The sequence below is a fragment of the Tachypleus tridentatus genome, chromosome 13, assembly GCF_004210375.1.
Source record: "Tachypleus tridentatus isolate NWPU-2018 chromosome 13, ASM421037v1, whole genome shotgun sequence".
NCBI classification, from domain to species: domain Eukaryota; kingdom Metazoa; phylum Arthropoda; class Merostomata; order Xiphosura; family Limulidae; genus Tachypleus; species Tachypleus tridentatus.
The window spans coordinates 135,974,426-135,994,682 of NC_134837.1; the positions used below are offsets into that span (position 1 = coordinate 135,974,426).

The 20,257-nt window shown below is 35.8% G+C and overlaps 1 protein-coding gene across 19 annotated transcripts in view; it reads left to right on the top strand.

The window, feature by feature from the left end:
- The first annotated feature begins 7,151 nt into the window (after positions 1–7,151).
- LOC143240284 (uncharacterized) overlaps positions 7,152–20,257 on the top strand; it is a 100,447-nt gene continuing 87,341 nt past the window's right edge. For 18 of the 19 annotated variants that reach the window (XR_013021692.1, XR_013021696.1, XR_013021693.1 and 15 more), the window contains exons 1-4: positions 7,152–7,377; positions 8,266–9,126; positions 9,227–9,413; positions 9,531–9,713. Coding sequence is in view for 14 of the 19 variants with exons in the window: in XM_076482487.1 (XP_076338602.1) it covers positions 8,293–9,126; positions 9,227–9,413; positions 9,531–9,713 (1,204 nt within the window). In the remaining 5 variants the exon portion in view is untranslated. Of the gene's footprint in view, positions 7,378–8,265; positions 9,127–9,226; positions 9,414–9,530; positions 9,714–20,257 lie in introns of those variants that run through there. The other variant, XM_076482496.1, reaches the window with a different exon arrangement.

The following is a 20,257-nucleotide window of genomic DNA, read 5'->3' on the forward strand; positions in this document are numbered from 1 at the left end:
TGTGTTAGCCGTCCCTAATTTAGCAGTGTAAGACTAGAGGGAAGGCAGCTAGTCATCACCACCCACCGCCAACTCTTGGGCTACTCTTTTACCAACGAATAGTGGGATTGACCATCACATTATAACGCCCCCACGGCTGGGAGGGCGAGCATGTTTGGCGCGACACGGGCACGAACCCGCGACCCTCAGATTACGAAGCGCACGCCTTAACGCGCTAGGCCATGCCAGGCCCTACAGAATGTCATATTATAGGTCAATTTATAGTTACTTAGTCGCAATGTTTTCAACTTTCTAGAGTTGCTGTGCATTTTGTTTGTGTTGTGTTAATAATAACACGGAAATAACTCAATCATGTATTCATCATTTTTTACACTTCGCTGCGAACTAACAATTCTGAATTTTCTGGCCAATGTGACTCATAAACATTCAGAGGGGAATTAACGTTTAACAAGAGATATAAAAAAATAAAAAATAACAGTATTAGACGATAATCCGCTTTTATGTTGAAAGTTTTCTTGTTTTTTCTGTTGTATTCTATCTTCTTAAGTAACTAATTGTAATCCAACAAAGGTAAAACCTTGGGGCAGCCCAGACACGACACACAGGTCATTTTTTCTTTTGATAAACATCCCCCGCTGGAACAGCGGTAAGTCTTCGGATTTACAACACTAAAATTAGGAGTTCGATTCCCCTAGGTGGAACAGCAGATAGCCCGATGTGACTTTGTATTAAGAAACACATACCCTTTTGATAAAAAAAAGTACGTTCTGTTTTTGCTGTTGTTAATGCGTTGGACTATATTTCGAAAGATCCAGGGTTCGAGACATGATGCCCTGAACAAGTTCCTTAGCTAAATCTGTGGGTGCGAAACAAAAGTAACTCTCATTCCCTTTATTTGGTTCAAGACTTCACACAAAGCCATTATGGTGGTGAATCCTGCTATGTGGCAACCTTTCCTTAGGTCTTTAATTTTTAACTAGTGACCTGAGGAAAGATTGCCAGATAGCAGGACTCATCCATAGTGGTCTTTGGCTTGGCCATGTATTGTCTCGATCATAGACATGCTTACTATCTCTTTCGTATAAGTTCTTAGTGTCTCAGTCTTAAACTTGTTTACTGTCTAGATCCCAAATGTATTTACCGCCTCTTTTCCAAACTGTCGAACCAATTACCGTTTCAATCCTAGACTTATGTATCGTTTCTTTTCCAAACTTGTTTACTGTCTCGATCCCAGGGGTATTTACTGCTTTGATCCCAGACGTGAAGATTCTCTTTCTCTGATCCGGCATGGTTAGAGAGCTCGACTTGCAATATTAAGGTCGTAGGTTTAAATCCCTGTCCTATCAAATATCCCCACCCTTTCAGTTGTACGGATATTATAAAGCAGCGGTCAATCCTACAATTCGTTGAAAAAATAGTAGTTCAAGAGTCAGCAGTGAGTGTGATGACTAGCTGTCTTCCCTCTAGTCTTTCACTACTTAATTACGGATGGCTAGCACATAAAACTCTCGTGTAACTTTGCGCGAAATTCAAAACAAATCAAACCTCTCTTTCCCATGCTTGTTTACTGTTTCGATCACTGACTTGGTTACTGTCTCTTTGTCAAGTGTGTTTGATGTCTCTATGAAATTGACGTCTGGTGCGAAAAGTGTACTAGGATATTATAAAAACCCTTTAGTGAAAAGAAAGAAAAACATTTTATAACATGTCAACCACACTGCCATGTCTAGTGCTGAAAATGTGTTTCACCCAACAGTAGGACTCATTCTTTTTCTAATTCTTTATTACAAATCCTCCATATTTCATCAAGATAAATCTTAAACAAATAGGAAACCACAAAAACACGAAAGTGTCATGCAGAAATAAATTACAAATAAAACTTAAATTAAAACACACATGGAATTCGTAAATTTATGATGAAGGACGTATGACGTGTGGAAGAATGATGAACGAGAAATATAATAAATTAAAAACATGCTTCTTTGTCAAAAACACTCTTCGAATAGTTATGATATAATATTCGGCTTTAGTAACAAAATAACATATACTGCAACATTTTTATCTTGAGGCAAGCTATGAACATGGTCTTGTACAATAATTCACTTTTCCTTATCAAGTGATAATGTGCTTTGGTAGTAAAAACAATGTCTAAAACGGCTGAACCATTAGATAAAGACAATACAAGTGTCTTACGATTTCAGCTTCCTCATCACTTAAGTATATAAACCAGTGACATAAGGGAAAGTTTGTTATTATCATAATAAATCAATAATCGACATCAGCGAAAACAGAACCTTTAAATGAGTGGTAAATATATTTACACAAAACTTCCCAGTTTATTTTAATTAAAACATCCTTCCAAGCATTACTATATCTGGTAATAGAAGTTATTTAAAAAATAACGGAATTGGTTGTATTAACTTCTACTGTGAACTACATACTACGCTCTTAAACTTTTTTAAATTATTTCCACATGTTCCATTGAGTATCATTTTTAATGTATTTTAGTACATTTTAATTTTTCCCCATAAAATAAATAAAAAATGTAAACTGTTTGAATATTATCCACACTTTATTTACTAAATAAGGTAGGACTCATTGAACTATCTTGGGAAGCAGCCACACATGTTGATGTGCAAGTATTTTCAACTATTATATGAAGCATTAAAAGCTATGCGAAATTTGAGGGTTTGAACTTGCAGTAATAAAAATAATATATATTTCTCATCTGACCGTTATATCAGTTGACTTGTTGTGGTGACCTTTGGAAGCTTATCAGCATTCAGCCTGACAGTGTGTAATAAATCAAAGTTCATTGAAGTAAGATATACGTACATCTTCAAAAGTTAGAAGACTGACGGGATGGCAACAAGCAACAAAAATTAAGTCTTGAAAAAATAAAGAAAAACAAGGATATCACTAATCTTGTAAAATAACAAAAAAGGATAATAAACCTGAATTCTTTATTATTTTTTTTAAAGAGGGATTATAGTCGTTATTTTTGTAATGAGATGATAGATGTCCACCGCTAGGTCAGCGGTTTTGTTTGCTTGTTTTTGAATTTCACACAAAGCTACTAGAGGGCTTGTATCTCATCTTCACCCGGATATTTGTTTTTTATGTTTTTTATTGCTTCAAGAAGTCCATGAATGGATATTTCTTTCGTTAGTATCGTGTCTTCATAGTTTGTGAGATAGGATCTTCGAAGTTTCTGTTTGTTTGTTTTGAATTTCACGGAAAGCTACATGACGGCCATCTGCGCTAGCCGTTCCTAATTTAGCAGTGTAAGACTAGAGGGAAGGCAACTAGTAATCACCACCCACCGCCAACTTTTGGGCCACTGTTTTACCAACGAATAGTGGGATTGACCGTCACATTATAACGCCTCCACGGCATGTTTGGCGCACGGCTTAAAGGCTATACATACCAGTAGACGTAACCTTTAGATGTTTGATGCGACCGAGATTCGAATCAGGGACCCTCAGATTACGCGTCGAACGCATTAACCCATCTGGCTATGCCGGGGTAGGACAGCGGTAAGTCTACGGATTTACAACCCTAAAATCAGAGGTTCGATTCCCCTCGGTGAACATAGTAGATAATTCGATATGGCATTGTTATAAAAAGCACATACAGATGATAGATATTGCCTTGCGTTCTACTGCAACTTTAATTTTTGTACACTTTCTGATGAAAACACAGGTTAGAATTGCAAATTGGACTAATAAATAATGTTAACTTGGTATATCGGTCTAACTAGATCTAACTTGGGCAACGTTATAAAACCAAAATTTATAATGACTAAAAGCTGTTGATTCACCAGACGGATACGTACTTCACTGTTATCCATATTTCTGACCTATAAATATGAGATTTTAAGATTTCATGTTTATTCATGAAATGTAAAATAGTATTCTATTCCCCAACCAGTATCAGTTGTTCGCATAATATTCCACTTATAAATTCGACCTAGCTCAATACACACTATTTACTGAAAAGTGGACAGTATTTTCTTTTCGTTTAGTTTAAGAATAAAGAGAAACATTTCCTTACTGGCAAGAGAATCAATAGTTCACAATAAAATAATTTATTCTATGTCTGAAGTCTGTCAGCAGGATCTCTACTGAAAAATTCAAGTCAGTCAAAACAGAATATTCGACACGTTTAGGCACAACAATCAAATACATTAATGATGAAGCTGAGACCAATATGCATTAATACTTAGCGAAAGATGCGAAAATTCAACAGTTGTAGGTTATTGAAACCGCAACAAAGCAAGGTTAATAATTTTCCATCTTTAGCGCACAAACTTAAACACAATGATAAAGTTTGGCAGCCTGAAATACCTCATACGTTAGCGGTGTATTATTCATATTTGACGTAAGTAAAGCTGATGGTTTTTAGTTCATACTCGCTAAAATATCAATAGGAGAATTAAGTTGGATATGAGAAACTGTATAAGTAAGTGGTATATTACTGTGATTGTTTTTCTAATATCTAATGGACAAAATAAAATAAAATGGAGATGAACTGTTCAAAATTTATTTATTTGTTGTATTTCGCACGAACCTACATGAAGACTATCTGCATTAGCAGACCCTAATTTAGCAGCGTAAAATTAGAGGAAAGTCAGGTAGTCTTCACCACCAACCACGAACTTTTGGGCTACTCTTTTAGTGAGATTGACCGTAAATTATATAACACTCCAAGGCTGAAAGAGCGAGCATATTTTGGTGTAACGAGAATTCGAACCCGCGCCCCTCACATTACGAGTCGAGCGCCCTAAGCACCTGGCTTACTGTTGAAGGGAATTTAAAGTGGTTGAGTTGAGGTTTCCAACTAAATCACCTTTTTTGTTTCTGTTTGTTTTTTGGAATTTGGCGCAAAGCTACTCTAGAGCTATCTGCGCTAGTCGTCCCTAATTTAGCAGTGTAAGACAGCTAGTCATCACCACCCACCTTTTTTACCAACGAATAGTGGGATTGATTGTACATTATAATGCCACCACAGCTGAAAGGGCGAGCATGTTTGGTGCGACCGGGATTCGAACCCGCGACCCTCGGATTATGAGTCGAACGTCTTAACACACTTGGCCACACCGGGCCTTTTTTGTTTCTTATTCCTAGTATATAACAGCTTTTGGTATTTTTTAGTTTTAAAATTTCACAAGTGCAAAAAAAACGTTTTTTGTATAGACAACAATGAATTTTAAAACAAGAAAGTACGTCTATCTATGTTGTAAAACAATTTTTAAACAAATTAAGACAAAATATTTGAAATCAGTTTAAGCACTACCCCACGAATAATAATTTTCACTTCACTGCTTACATTATATACTAATAAGGTATTTTCTGCATCTATTTATATTGAAAAATATGGCGTCTTTCATAGTTCTTTGTAAACTATACTTCACTCTGGAAACAGACTCCTTTACAGAACGAATGCTGTTCACGTTCCCGCCACTGCAGCTGTAGGTTATTAACAGTCACAGTCTGTTCGAAAGCGTACTTGCCGCATGCTGGTTGAGTAAGTGTAAACCGGGCGTCAAGAGACTGGGCTATTCTTATTTTAAACGAATAGGGGGGCTGCGAAAGAAAATGTACGTTTTGATTGAAGAAAAACAGTTGTTTCTGTTCACTGTCTTTCAGCAAGTTATTGATATTAAGAAATTGTATGTAATCAAACTATTATTAGATAAATTATCAATAAAAAATATGGTGTTTGGAACTTTGATTTACAGTTTTTAATATTTGAAAGAAACCCCCTTTAAAATTGGCGTTTCCGTCTACTTATAGAAGGAACCAAACAACATGATACAGTAAAACGGCTAGTATTTTTTGGCGCATTTAGGTATCCTCTGTAATAAAATGGAAAAAAAAATATGGTTACGTGGTTGAAGCAAAATGATATTCGTTTAAATGGTTTACTTTTGACAAAAAATTGTACGTGTGTCATTGCAATTATGTTATCAAATACGATGATAAAAATATAGTAGGAAAACTAAAATGTTCAATATAAATACCTAATTTAATGCCCTTCGTTACTCTAGTAATAGTATTGAATATATCGATGACTGTAGTAGAATAACTTGTTCGCTGTATTATGGGCGTGTTAAAGTACATACAATGAAACAGCAAGATATGTACGCTTTATAGGATTTGATGTAAAGTCTCATTCGCCATTAATAATCAAATAGTTTAGTCTCAATGTCATTCATGGATTCTTTTCTTCACTGAAATTACGTATTTTGGTAAAGAAAGGAAAAAATCATAAGTGTTTACATTTTATTACATAATTAAAATTAAGTCGTTTTATTTTCCACTAAAATTAATTTTCAAGTGCTTAAATACACATGTGATAAGAATTCTAGAAAATATTCAAAATTCAGAAAGAGATCCTTAGCGTTTTAGCGCGTTTTGCATGGTACTAAACCAACTTCAGTGTTAGATTTGAGTAAGTTCCGTGCCGTACATAGCTGTTGTAGGATAGTTTATTCTTATTCAAAAAACATTTGTAAAATTTCCTCATTTATTACTCTGAGCTTGTGAGCATAGTTATTTTCATCTAATTCACAAAGAGATGTAATTACTAGTACAATAGATAATATGTAAAGAAGTCAGTATCATGAAGTAAAGTTTCACCACACTTTTGCCTGGGATACTATCCTTTTTCCCAGTCTACTCTGCGCATTCGACGCCATGTTTCCTTGCAAAGGCAGTTTCCGCGGCGAGATAAGAAAATATTAACTTTGATTGGACAGAGTAACGTTGTCGCCATTAATACTATAAGAGGCGATTAAAAATATAACTTCTGGGGTTAAAAATCAAATATATGTTATAAGTTCTTGTGATCGTGTTTAATTTTTATGTGTTAAGTAACATGAATATGAAAAAAGAAGATAATATGCTACTATTGCAAATGCAATAAATAAATCCACATGTGTTTTCTTACACACTTTATTTTTAATTTACAAAACTTGGTAGGACAGCTTTATAGTTGGAGTTTTTTATAACGTATATTACATTTGTAGAACTGATACTTCGTATTTTCTAGAATCTGCACACTGCAGCTAAAAGATATCCCTCTGGGGAAAAGGAAACTGGGGGGAGGGGATACTACTGCGAACAGAATCGCATATGCGTACTTGGGTTCTGTTGATAATAGGGCGTCGGCTGCGGGAACTGTAAGCTTTATGATTGGTTCATAAAGTGGACAGATTGCCCCTGTTAGAAGTACTGTAAACCCCTCTACTCAACCTGTGTAGGAAAACTACGAAGCGGTTGGCGTCTTGTCTTTGTTTCGGGGTAACGCTAGTGGAGAGGAGCGGTTGCTAAATCTCTTGTCAGTCAATTTGGCGTAATAACGCATAGTACGTAGGTAAGAGAAATATTTGAATATTTCCTCTGGCGCACTATTTATGTAAATTGTAACTAAGAGCTGTAATAATTTTACGAGTGTAATCTTGGCACAAGTTTTACAAAAGCTAAGCTTGTGCAACGATTGTTTTTTTGCCTATTCGTCTTGACGGCCATTATGGCTGTTGGTAGAAAGACAACGAACGCCGGATAACGCTATAACGCAAGTTATGCTGTGGTAGTTATTTTTATGCCGCCATCTTTAACAGTATTTATGACTGGGTCAATCGTAAAGCAATTTTAAATTAATAGTAACAAATTTTGATTTTCCTTTAGAACAATATTTATCTGATAAGTATTTTTTGAAAATAATTATGAGAAGACTAAACTTCAAAGGTAATTTTGTATTTTAAATAAATATCTTATTTCTCTGATCTGACATTAAAATGTGAATTGCGAAGTTAGGTGATGTTAAACCGACACTTCATAGTATCTGTTGTATCAAAAATTATACTTTTGTACGACCTTTGTTTTTCAGGGTATTGGTATAACCTGTCAACTCTAATTTTAAAAGAATTTGTGTAATGATATAATTATTAATTGGTTCAGAATAACTGCATATGTAACCTAAAAGCTGCGTGAATTCCAGTGCTTTGTTGATAAAGGTGATGCATTCAAATTGTTAACGGATGTTGCCTGCTACAGTTAACTTATCGAGAATAATGTTATTCAGCTAAACTGTCATTAGTCATAGCACTTTTCTTGATTAAATAAGTTATTCTACCTTTTTGAAACTGAAGTTTTTTTAACTACAAAGTGTATATCTATCAGTAAGTACACCCCCGTCATCTTTATATAATTGTGAAATTTCTTTATAAATCAATAAAGTTTGTTTTTTACTTTTACACAGCTCGAATTTTCCACAAAGTTAGTCAAAATGGGAACACAACAGTTTTGTTTGAAGTGGAACAACCACCACTCCAATATGCTGTCAGTATTTGAACAATTGCTGTCAAACGAGGCCCTAGTTGATGTGACTTTGGCCTGTGAAGGTGTCAGTATAAAGGCTCACAAAGTGGTTTTATCTGCGTGTAGCCCTTTCTTCCAAACTCTCTTTGTAGATAATCCTTGCAAACATCCCATTGTTATTATGAAAGATATGAGGTACGTTGACTTGAAGGCTATCATAGATTTCATATATCATGGTGAAGTGAATGTGTCTCAAGACCAGCTGTCTGCGTTACTAAAGACTGCAGAAACGTTGAAAGTGAAAGGACTTGCCGAAGTGGGGGGCGAGAAACAAGGAGATAAAGGTGGGTCGCAAGAGGTCGTTCAGCAGCCTATAAACAATTCCTCGGTACTACCATCGAGTAATCAACATCGAGCGGAAACGCCGCCAATTCATAAAAGAAAAAGAGGGAGGCCAAGGCGGCGATCGGGCTCCAGTCATAACAGTGACGTAGAAGACCAGGTGCCATCCAAGATAAAGCAGCCAGATTCTCCAGAAATTATTAGTGATATCAGTAGGGACGGTGTTGGGGACGTACCACAGGAAGTCAGTCAGAGGTTGTCTGTGACCCAATCCCGTGTTCCTCCCATCTCGTCAAGCCAAAGTGTTCACTCATCACACAAGTCATCCCATTCTATGTATTCTTCAGTTCCTTCTCAGCAGGATTCGGGTGCTACGATCGAGGAGCCAGCTGTCACCGATGCAAATTTTGATTTGGAGCCTTCCAGACTAATGGAGCAGTCCATGACAGCAGGCAGTGGTGTAAGTAATTGAGTCTTTTTGAGTATTCCGAATTGGTGTAGAGTTTTACCACTAGTGCTTTTAGAAGCTAAGTGCTAAGTTTGGAATCTTTCTTTGCTAGGTTTCTATGTACGAACCTTCAGCATTACCGTCGTCATCACCAGCATTAGCTCTTCCATCATCATCAGCTGTAAGAGAAGCACAGTCATCCAATTCTTTAGTTAGTAGTCAAGCAATCATTCCCACCTCATTACATTCTGCCTCAGACTCATCTGCCTCAGGACTTGGAACTCAGGACACACTAGAAGGTGAGGGTATTCTCCTGTTTAGGGGGTCAGAGGGCTACTTACCATCATTGAAGTAGGCTATTTTTCCTTGGCTCTGGATCCTGTTCTATAAACTGTATACATATTGTTTTCCCCCAGATATCAAGCCTTTTGTATCATTTGAAGAGCCTCCAGTCACAGCATCCGTCCAATCCCATGACAACAGTAATGCTATGATTCCGTATATGGACACATCGGGTGTTGCAGCGATACCAGGACCCAGTAGTTACCAGCCCGATATGAGTTTAACACAATCTCAAGTGTCCCAGCAGCCTTCTCAAGGTAGGTTCAGGTTTCAAACCTAGGATTCCTTGGATCCAAACTGGACGAAAGCCCCCCCCCTCCTGCATGAAACGTTAAGTAAATACTGTAATATAACAATAATGTAAGGGGGACATGTTTCTACTTTTATTATTGTAATTTTTGGTCTGTTATCTGTGGCTATCTGTATGGATTTCATAGGGAATTATGGGAAATTAATATTAAAAGTACGTTGGTAAAGATGTTTAACAGATTTAAACATTGTCAGTTATCCTTTCCTCCAGTTTGGTGTTTGCAAGTAATATGTTAGGTTTTTTTGTTTTTTTTAAATCCTTCCTGTTGATGTAGAGTAATGGGAGGGGAATATTTTTGGATGTTGTCAGCTGTTAATTGTATTTTTCAACAAGGAAGGCAGAGAAGATTTTGTCTTTGTTACAATTTGTTGTAGTGCACAGAAGCTGACCATGTCTGAAATATAAGCCCAAAGGCAGAAGTGTTTTAAACCCTTGATTTTGTAAGCTTCTGGACATATTAATATTTAGTATTAGGTAGTCCAGAAAGGTAAGTGTTTGAGATGTTTTAGGGAAGACATCAGCTTCTCTGGAAAATGTTTTTAAAAAACAAAGCTTTTCTCTTGCGGGGTAGACATGATGGAACATGGGGTTGGAAAAGATAAAAGCTTTTGTTATTAGTTCTATGTTGTCTTAACACAATGAAAGAAGTGAATTAAAATTTTTGAAGTTTTAAGATTGGATAGACTTCTGTGATAATCTCAGGACAAATTTAAAGTTTACTTCTTTCATTTTATTTTTTGTTAATATGGACTGGAATTTCAACATGGTGATTCAGATGTTTGTTGCTTGTGTAATGGTTTTTTTACACTTTTCAGTTGTATAAATATGTCCATTTGTTGTTAAAGTATTTTAAGTAGTGTTTGTAATTAACCAGTGAATAAAATAATTCTGATTTGTGTGTGAATTTTTTGAGATCTACCAAAAAAAGCAGCGAAGGTACGTACTTATTTGCGCGCAATGAAGAGTTGGCATTCGTTTTTGAAGGATGAAAGAAAGGGGGAAACAGGAGATTGTTATGGTAAATGTCTTTTTTTTCATGGTAAGTATGTAGGTAGGTAACTACAGTTTCAAGTGTGTAAATTATGATTAAGATCTGTTTATTTTGTGGTATTAATGATGTCCTAGTGGAATTGTTAAGGTGGGTATAAAAGTTAAGGTTGGCTTGGAGAACTAACCCAGAAAAGTAAGTATTTTATATTCTGGCTTAACCAGGAACTTCCTAGGCAACTTTCAGAATAGCCTATGGCTAGGGTATGGTAACACAAAAGGTGAGTGTGAAAGTTGTCTAGGTTTTTTTTTTTACATAATACCTTCCAGTTTTTTCCCTCTTCCCTGCCAAGAGTGAACATGGTATGTATTTAAAGGTAGTTTAAAACTGGTTTAATCTTTAGCATCCTGTAGTAAGTTCTGTCAGTTTTGAGAGATCCTGGCATAACCAGGAAGTTGTGTAGTAGTCCAGATTAGCCTAAAGGCTAAAGGTACAAGGTAATGTGGTAAGTATGGATTACCACACAACTGTTCTGCTTAACAGTCCCAGGTGAGTTTTGAGTTTTTTTTATATGCACTGTTGGATTGCCTTTTAAAAAAAAAAGGGGGGGTAGGTAATTTATGATTTGGAAGGTCCTCTATGCTCCGGTCTTACTCACTAGCCTTAGCTAAAGAGTGGACGAAGAATAGCTTCTCCAGCTATGCTATGGTCAAGGTAATAGGTATGTTTCTGGCATTGAGGATTTTCCAAAACTCGTTCTCTTATTTTCCATATTTATTACATTAATTTCATTTAGTTTATACTGGTGGAATTTAGCTAAATTTAAGATGATGTACCTGTACCCTAAAAGAATTTAGTTTTATTTAAAACATCAAATACTTGTATATTTTCTTTAATGTAAGCTAATAGTTTAAATTTTTGTATACACAATTCAGATGTATAGTTTTGTTTTTCATGTCACATTTTTAAGAAGATAGGTATTTAATTGGACGTGTGAATACAGAATTCTAAGAAACAACGGTACTTGACTCGGTTGAAAAGAAATTTGCAAAAAAAAAAAATAGTAATTGTCTCTTTAAAAATCAGTTCCCATACTTGATAGCTGTGTACAAATGCTACAGATGTGTGTGAATATGGACAAATTTTCATGTGGAATTAGCTTTGGAACAGAATTTAATGGAATAATTGGGACTATACTTTAGGCAAATATTCTCACTAAGTTATTAATGTTGTGAAAAAGAATATTACGTAACCTGAACAAAATTGCTTTCCCGCACATTTGAAGAAAGGGTGGATTGGACGGCTGTAAGGGGCGGAAGGAGGCCGTTAAATTGTACACTCTTGCTCAAAAAAAGGTTGTTACACGTTCGAAAAATGCGAGTTTTGGTTATTTCTATAATTTTATAACTAAACTAACTCTGTGTATTGCCCTTAAGTTTTATTTCTCTACTATTATCCCTTAAACATGGGAATATTTTGAGACTTGTCACAAACGCAGTGTCTGGGGTGAGGTATAAAAGCCAGGGACTTTGGTGTTATTTTTGTGCCCTACCTGTTGGCGAAGCGTTTTCAACTGTAAATATTTTAGACATTAGGTCAGGTCCTACAACTTAGGTTTGAGAAATCAGATGGTTACCTACGACGACGCTGGGCTGAAACAAGGCGATATTGTAAGATGACTAGGTGTATTCAGGCTGATCGTCAAATAGAGTTCGTAGAAGAAGAGCTGCAACCATAAGTCCCAGCAAAACCTACGGGCCGTCCATTTACCACTACAACACGCGATGATCGTCACCATTGCTCGTTGAAACCGTGCGCAACAACTGACCTGGATTTTGTGCCAAACGGGCTGTTGCTAGCTGGATACAGAGCAAGACGGGATTGTTAAGAAACCTAAACTGACAGCTAGACATAGCAACAAGCTGCAGTGGGCTCAGCGATACCACCATAATCTAAAGATCGCACATTGGAATCATGTAGATTTTGGTTACGAATCCAGATTTCTGCTCTACCCCATTGATGGACGGATACGAGTGCGCAGGCTTTCTGGAGAACAGCGGAATGATGAAAATGTCGTAGGAGGAGGAGGTTCAATGCACGTCTCGGGTGCAATTTGTTCTACAGTTGTCAGCCAGTTGGTCATTCTGGATCAAAACATCTGGTTCTGTGTATTAGGACATCCCGGATGCCCAGTGTATTTCCCAGGACAGCTTTTGGCTGCAGCTGGACAATGCACCGGTTCATAATGCTCGCAATGTTCAAGTTTTCTTTCAACAACGTAGTGCGTTGGCTCTTGAGCAACCACGTGTAAGCCCAGATACCAAACCGATAGAGCATCTCTGGGATGAATTTGGCCGTTTAGTAAGGAATAAGAACGATCCCCCAACAGCAGTTAACGCCAAGCATTGAAGAGTGGAACAGAATTCCAACTTAAAGACTTGGAACGTTGGTTGAGAGTATGTCACGTCATCTAGCTGATATTATTGCAGTCTAAGGGGGGGGCACACATTTTTTAGTTAATTATTATGTGTATATAGTTGTTGCTCGTATACTGGAAGAGTCAGACTGGTAATAAATATTTTCACAAAATGAAGGTCTTATTTGTTTTGACTTAGAAGCGGAGGGGAAACGTCCATTTCTAGTGGTACAGATCTAAGTTCTACAGAAATTTCCGTAAAAAAGACAAAAAACCACAGCACGCATTAAAAGCAACGCGGAGAAAAAATAAAGGGACAAACAAGCTCAAAATGTCACATGTAACAACCTTTTTGAGTAATAGTGTATATAATTGTCACAAAAAACTGAAAGGAAAAGCTATAATATTTAGGCGGCTACAATGAAATACTCCTTTTTAGTTGCAGAAAAACATGGTGGGAGAATGAATACCAAATCGCCAGGAAGACTCCAGAGCATCCAGTAGTTTAATTATGAAAGTGGGTTCAATTATGATTGTAAAAAGTAGATGACTTCAGAAAATTGGAGGGTACGATAAACATGGGCAATCATTTCAAATTACTTTGAAAACAAACTATTGTGTGTTAAAAATTTGTGGAACAGACGAGCATAATTTACAAAATATATCGAAGACTGGAAAACCAAGGAGCAACAGGTGGATTTTATTTATAGTACTTTGGAATCATTTTCAAAGTTTTAAAGGTAATGGATGATGTAAAAAGCATTAAACCTGAAAGTTAAATTTCCTGCTAAGACAGTTGCTTTCTGAAATAACGGATAATGTGAAATGATGTTAACATGCACTAACAGTGAATTTTTTTTAATGTATTGAAGTAGTGTGGTATTTGTTAGGCCTTTACGGAAAAAAAAGAAAAGTACCAAGTTATCAGTAGCCAAAACTTTGAGGCTCTTTTTATTTTGTTCGAGTAGTTCTCTTTTTACAAGGTCTCGAGATTTGAAGCTGTGTCAACGTAGACATAAAGTTGTTATTGAACACCTGGATGCTAGTATTGAATAAATTGCTTTGTAAACTGATTACAGGACGCTTCTTGATAAAAAAAAAAAAAAATCTGGTGAAAGTGGGTAGTATTAAAAGAATTTTTCGCGGGGTATGAGGTACAAGTCTGAGGAAAACGATGTAATAGCAGTTGTCATCGAAGGATGCTGTGTGTTGGATAGAGATCTTCGAGGAATGTTCTATGTACCAAAAAGATAATAAAATGTTTATTCTTAGTATTCTAATATATATAGATGTGTGTGAATATTGTAAAAATATTGGTTTTCAAAAGTTTTATTCGTACAATTACGCAACATACGTAACTTGCTTCATGTGGTTAATTACAACAACACTTAAGTTCCGAACGATAAATGATCGATTTGTTTTGGAGGGCGGACTGTTAACTAAACGTTTAATGATAGGGAGAATAATTAAAAAATAGCGTGTTAAGTGGGTGTTGACATTCCAATCAAAATGTCAAGATACATTTTTGTGTAATACGCTCTAGGAAAATTAGTGTTAGTGGATGATTTTTTCAGTTTGAAGTTGCCAGTATATGCATTTGATCTAGATAATGTTTAGCTTTAAATGAATAGCATGAGTCGTCTGTTTACACCCTTAAACTTGCGATTTAGGAATTCGCAGTAAAAATAGCTCAAATTTAATATCTACAAAAGTATACCATATGTGCTGAACTATTGTGTATACATATCGATCAATATAAAACAGATTTGTTTCACGAGTACAGTAGTGATTTATATAATACTAGCTTTCACTGTTTTATTAAGTGAATACGGAAATGCATCATCATTTAAGGCACAAAATTCCAATTATCGAGACTTTTTTCACGATTACACATGCATTCGTAAAGGGTTAAAGTAGTGTTCTAAGTTACCGGAATTAACCGTTCAGGTAAACTTGTTCGCAATTGTTTGGGACAGATGGCAGAAATTTGGAATGCAACGTTTGTGATTTCGTCAACATGTTAGTGATGTGCAGAACTAATACATAGTGCGAACACACAACATAAGATCCAAAGATAGAATTGTTAAGAATAGAGAATAAATGATTGCAAAAAATTTAGTATATAGTTTTCTGTCAGATGTAGTTCACGAGTGCTTGTGATATTGATGTTTGGTGGAATATCTGATGTATGCAATCGGATGCGTGTTCCTTGCGAGCTACGAGTGTAGAACAATTTGCTTTGGGAGCAAAATTGGTTAATTTTTGCCCTGAATCATAGCAAAGTTTATTTTAAAAAAGTGGGTAATACATTAGCACTGAATGATTGGACACTATCGATATAATATCAGAAAAAAGGTTTTAGGAGCCGGAAGTATAGTTTACTGAATTTGATTGTGCTTCAAGTGATCAATTACTTCACACCGAAACAGCTCTTCATGAGAGGTAGTGTAACTTAGGGCATCGTAAATATGTTTGTTTTGCTCGGCCTGATGAAGCTTGTTATTGGGCGAAAAACCTTGTTATCATTGAGTGCAGAGTACGTAATAACATACCTATAAAATCGTTTCTCTACCTTAAATCGTAATGATTACAATAACGTACACATATCGGGAGACAATTGCTCAGCGCAAAGAAATGATATAACGTGTAAATTTCAAAGAGAGTTTTCGTGATACGAGTTAAAATACACTCGTATGAAGTCAGTATCATATAGACTTTTCATATCTGAATATTATCATAATCATTCTGGTGTTGAGACCAATGTGCGTAATCGAGGCTGAAATGAAGGTTTTTTTTTTTTTTTAAATTTCACACAAATCTGCTAGCTGTTCTTAATTTAGGAGTGTAAGACTAGAGTGAAGGCAGCTGGTCATCACCGCCAACTCTTGGGCTTTTCTTTTTTACCAAGGAATAGTGGGATTGGCTGTGATATTATAACACCCCCATGGCTGAAAGGGCGACGGGGATGCAAACCCGCGACTCTTGAATTAGGAAATGCCGGGCCGCATGAAATGAAGGGGTAACATGCTTTATATTAAGAAAATATAGGTAAAATAATCGAGAAGATACTCTGTATTTTGAAAACTTATTAAGTTGTGTGTGTGTAGGATATGCAGGAAATACCAGAGTTCTTATAAAGAACCATTAATTTATGTCATAACGATGTAAACAGGTCATTTCTAATTTTGAATCAGTTACAACTTACAAAAAAGGAGGCCCAGCAAAGCCAGGTAATTAAGGTACCCGACTTGTAATCTTAGATTCGCGATTTCGAATCCCCGTCCCACCAAACATGCCCTTTCAGCAAGAGGGGGTGCTATAAGTTTTTGTCAATATTACTATTCGTTGCTAAAAGGGTATCCTAGGAATTGGCGGTGGGTGGTCACGATTAATTGTTTCCCTCCAGTCTTGCACTGCTAAATCAGAGAAGGATATCGCAGATAGCCCTCGAATAGCTTTACGCGAAATTCGAAACGTTAAGAAGAACGAATTATAAAAGTATTAGGAAAGTATACCATACAAGCGTATGTTAAGATATCTAAAATGTTTTTCTTTACAAAAACAAATAGTGTTGATTCATAATAATTTTTTTCTCCATATTTTAAGGATGAGAATGGTAGAAATAGGGAATGCAAGTATAAATTTTGGCAAAGTGGGAGGTACGTTTAGCTATTAGTGTTATTTTTCTAACAAGGTGATGAATTTTTAGAATGGGCTGCCATCAGATGTGGGGGAAATTGAATTCAAAGAAAGTCTATATAAATATTTAAATGATGAATTTAATTTAAGGTATGAAAACTTCATAGTTTTGTATTAATTTAAAGTAAAATATTTTTTTATACGTATGAAACAGGCAATGTAAATCTATAAATAATAAATTCAATAAAGAAATAAGGGTAGTGTTCTGTAATTCATAACTTGAATGAATTTTATATTGTGTGTAGTTATATTGGAAACATTTAAATCACAGCGAGGAAAAACTTTCTTTAATCACAACATAAAAAACTGCGTAGACGAGAGGACGATCACTTCTACTACTAGTGAATATGTTGCCAGCTGTGTTACTTGACCAAGTCTGCCAAACAAGTCACAATGAAAACAAAGTAACACTGAACGAAGAAATGTACCTGGATTTCGAGCATCACCTCGCTTTATTTATCTAGTGGAGGACATTATTCTGTACTTCTTTTTCCGGAAAACCTTGGCCATGTTTCAATTACTTGACATTGTAAATCGGTCAGCAATGGGTATTTCAGTTTTAATTGTTTAACTTTTATTCAAATACAACACTAAAATATTTGTGCGTAAAGAACATAATGTAACTATAACACACAAACATAAAGAGTTGAAATGGCTAGAACTAGGTAGCGATAACGCATCGTGAATCACTTATTGCTCTTGAACTTAGTGTATTATTTTAACAAATGCTGTACGACAGTCTCAAGAAAAGTATTTGCTTGAAATAATTTAGTAATTGTTTTAAAATTTTAGTTTAACAAAAGTTTTATTTTCATCTTTAATGGTTTATTTCCTTTTTTCTAATTAATATTATTTTAAGATTTTAAAAAATTAAATCGAGGTTTTTCAGGTGCTGGTCCTCCCTTTAGCTTGGGTAGGCCTCGTTGGAAAGTTCTGTCCCAAACAGCTTTTCATATGAGATATTAGAATTAGTCTTTTAAGATTCTGAAGAATTCCCGGCATTGTTAACTTTTCTGGAGGTGTGATATGAAGGTTTATAAAATGTATTCTACTTGGTTTAATAATATAAGGATTTTAAAATTCTCAAACAGCCGAGGCATATATTAATACTATATGTTTGGAATCGAAAGAAATATCTCTGAGGAGAGAAACTCATGGTGTGAATTTAAAACGATATCGGACCACCGCAAAGCTGTGCAAAGAGAATTTGATGTAATTTCGAGTTTTCGAAGTAGATAAAAAAATATATACAGGTTTTTTATGGACAAAAATTATTTTTATATTTAATAACACTTGACCACTCTTCTGCTTTCCCATCCCCCAACTAATTATCTGCCACCTTCTTTCCAAACAACAGATAAAGAATTCTAGACAGGACATTGGTTGTCCTTAGTGCTCTTGTTTCTGATTATTATTATTTTACTTTTTTAAAGGAGTACCACATATATCTAAAACATTAATTTTTTAATTGTCTTGGTTACCATTAATTCTGGCTCAGGTTTTGTATAACTTGAAAAAGCTCTCATTGATCGAGTTTTTAGGTTTCCACTGATTTAGTAAACAACTTTCATAAATTTAAGACTTTGTTTAATATTTTATATAACGTAGGTTGATCTAAGAAATTTCAACCTTTAAAAAAAAACTTGGTTACCAGAATCTGCGACTTCTCGTCATGGTTATGGTATGTTAATTTAAACGCATGAGTTTCGGCGACTTAAATCATTCATGCGATAAATTATTAAATTTGAGTTTATTGTGAATTGTTATTTTAGCGCAAAGCTACACAATAAACTATCTGTTCTCTTTAGATAACGAAAAATAGAACCACGTATTTTTTGTTTATTTGTGTGAATTTTGCACAAAGGTGTTTTTCTGTGTGTTTTTTCTTACAGCAAAGCCATATGTAGCTATTTGCTGAGCCCACCGAGGGGAATCGAACCCCTGATTTTAGCGTTGTAAATCCGTAGACATACCGTTGTACTAGCGGGGGCTGCACAAAGCAACACGAGGACTATCTGTACTAGCCATCTCTAATTTAATAGTGTAGGACTAAAGAGAAGGCAGTTAGTCATCACCACCGACCGCCAACTCTTGGACTGTTCTTTTACAAGCGAATATCAGGATCGGCCGTTACATATAACTCTCTCTGGCTGAACGGGTGAGCATGTTTGGTAGAACTGGGATTTGAATCCACGACTCTCATATTGCTAGTAGAACGTCCAAACAGCAGTAACTAACACCTTCAAACACTGCATGACTACGTAAGTGAAGGAAGGAGGACGAGGTCAAAGAACTCCTATCCTTCCAGGATACATATGATATCCAAACCCGAGAGACAGAGAGAGTAGAACGCCCATGGCGGGCCATTTAAAGCTTTAAGTCCATAGAGTTAACTGCCGATCCATCAAACATCAATTAGAAAACACATTTAAAACACATGCGATATCACACAATGATACCGACATGAACAGCTACTACTACAATAAAATAAACAACCACGTAACAGATAACATAATTATATAAACCACACTTTTCAGTCAACATTAAAACCAGCAACACTAACAAAACAAATGACCACAATACCCAACTACTCACCAAAAGAATCAAACTAAATGAACTTGAACAAGCAATAAAAAATGCAAAAAACAAAGCACCCGGAAATGATGGAATGCAAGCAATACTTCTCAAAAAAGGCACTTCAAAATTATTTGACCACCTATAAGCAATATTTAATCTATCTCTACACTCTGGATACATCCCAGTTTCTTGGAAGCAAGCAAATATCTTAATGTTCCACAAAGAAGGAAAACCAGCAAATAAACCAAACAGTTATCGACCGTCAGCCTGACCAGCTGTGTAGGCAAAATTCTCAAAATTACCAGAAGAACAAAACGGATTTAGAAAATATAGACAAACAACAGATCACTTAATTAGGTTAACTGAAACAATATTAAACAGCTTTAACAATAAAGAATGTACTGTTGCCGGCTTCCTCGATTTCGAGAAAGCATTTGACACTATATGGCACAATGGTCTTCGGTTCCGTATATATGAAATGGGACTATTCGCTGGTTATCAAACTTTTTGGAAAATACAAAATGTAGAGTAAACGTAGAGGGAACTTTCTCGGAGTTCTTCACTCCAGAAGCTGGAGTCCCTCAAGGAGGGGTGGTTAGCCCTATTCTCTTCATCATGTATGTAAGACGATTGTAAGTAATATGCCACTAAATGACCCAAGTAATGGATACGCGTCTCAGTTCGCTGATGATGTAGCAATTTGGAAAAGTGCCCCTACAGCAGAAATAGCAGCCACTAACTTACAACCACAACTAAATAGATTATGTGAATATTGTGAAAAATATAGAATCAAGATAAATACAGCGAAGAC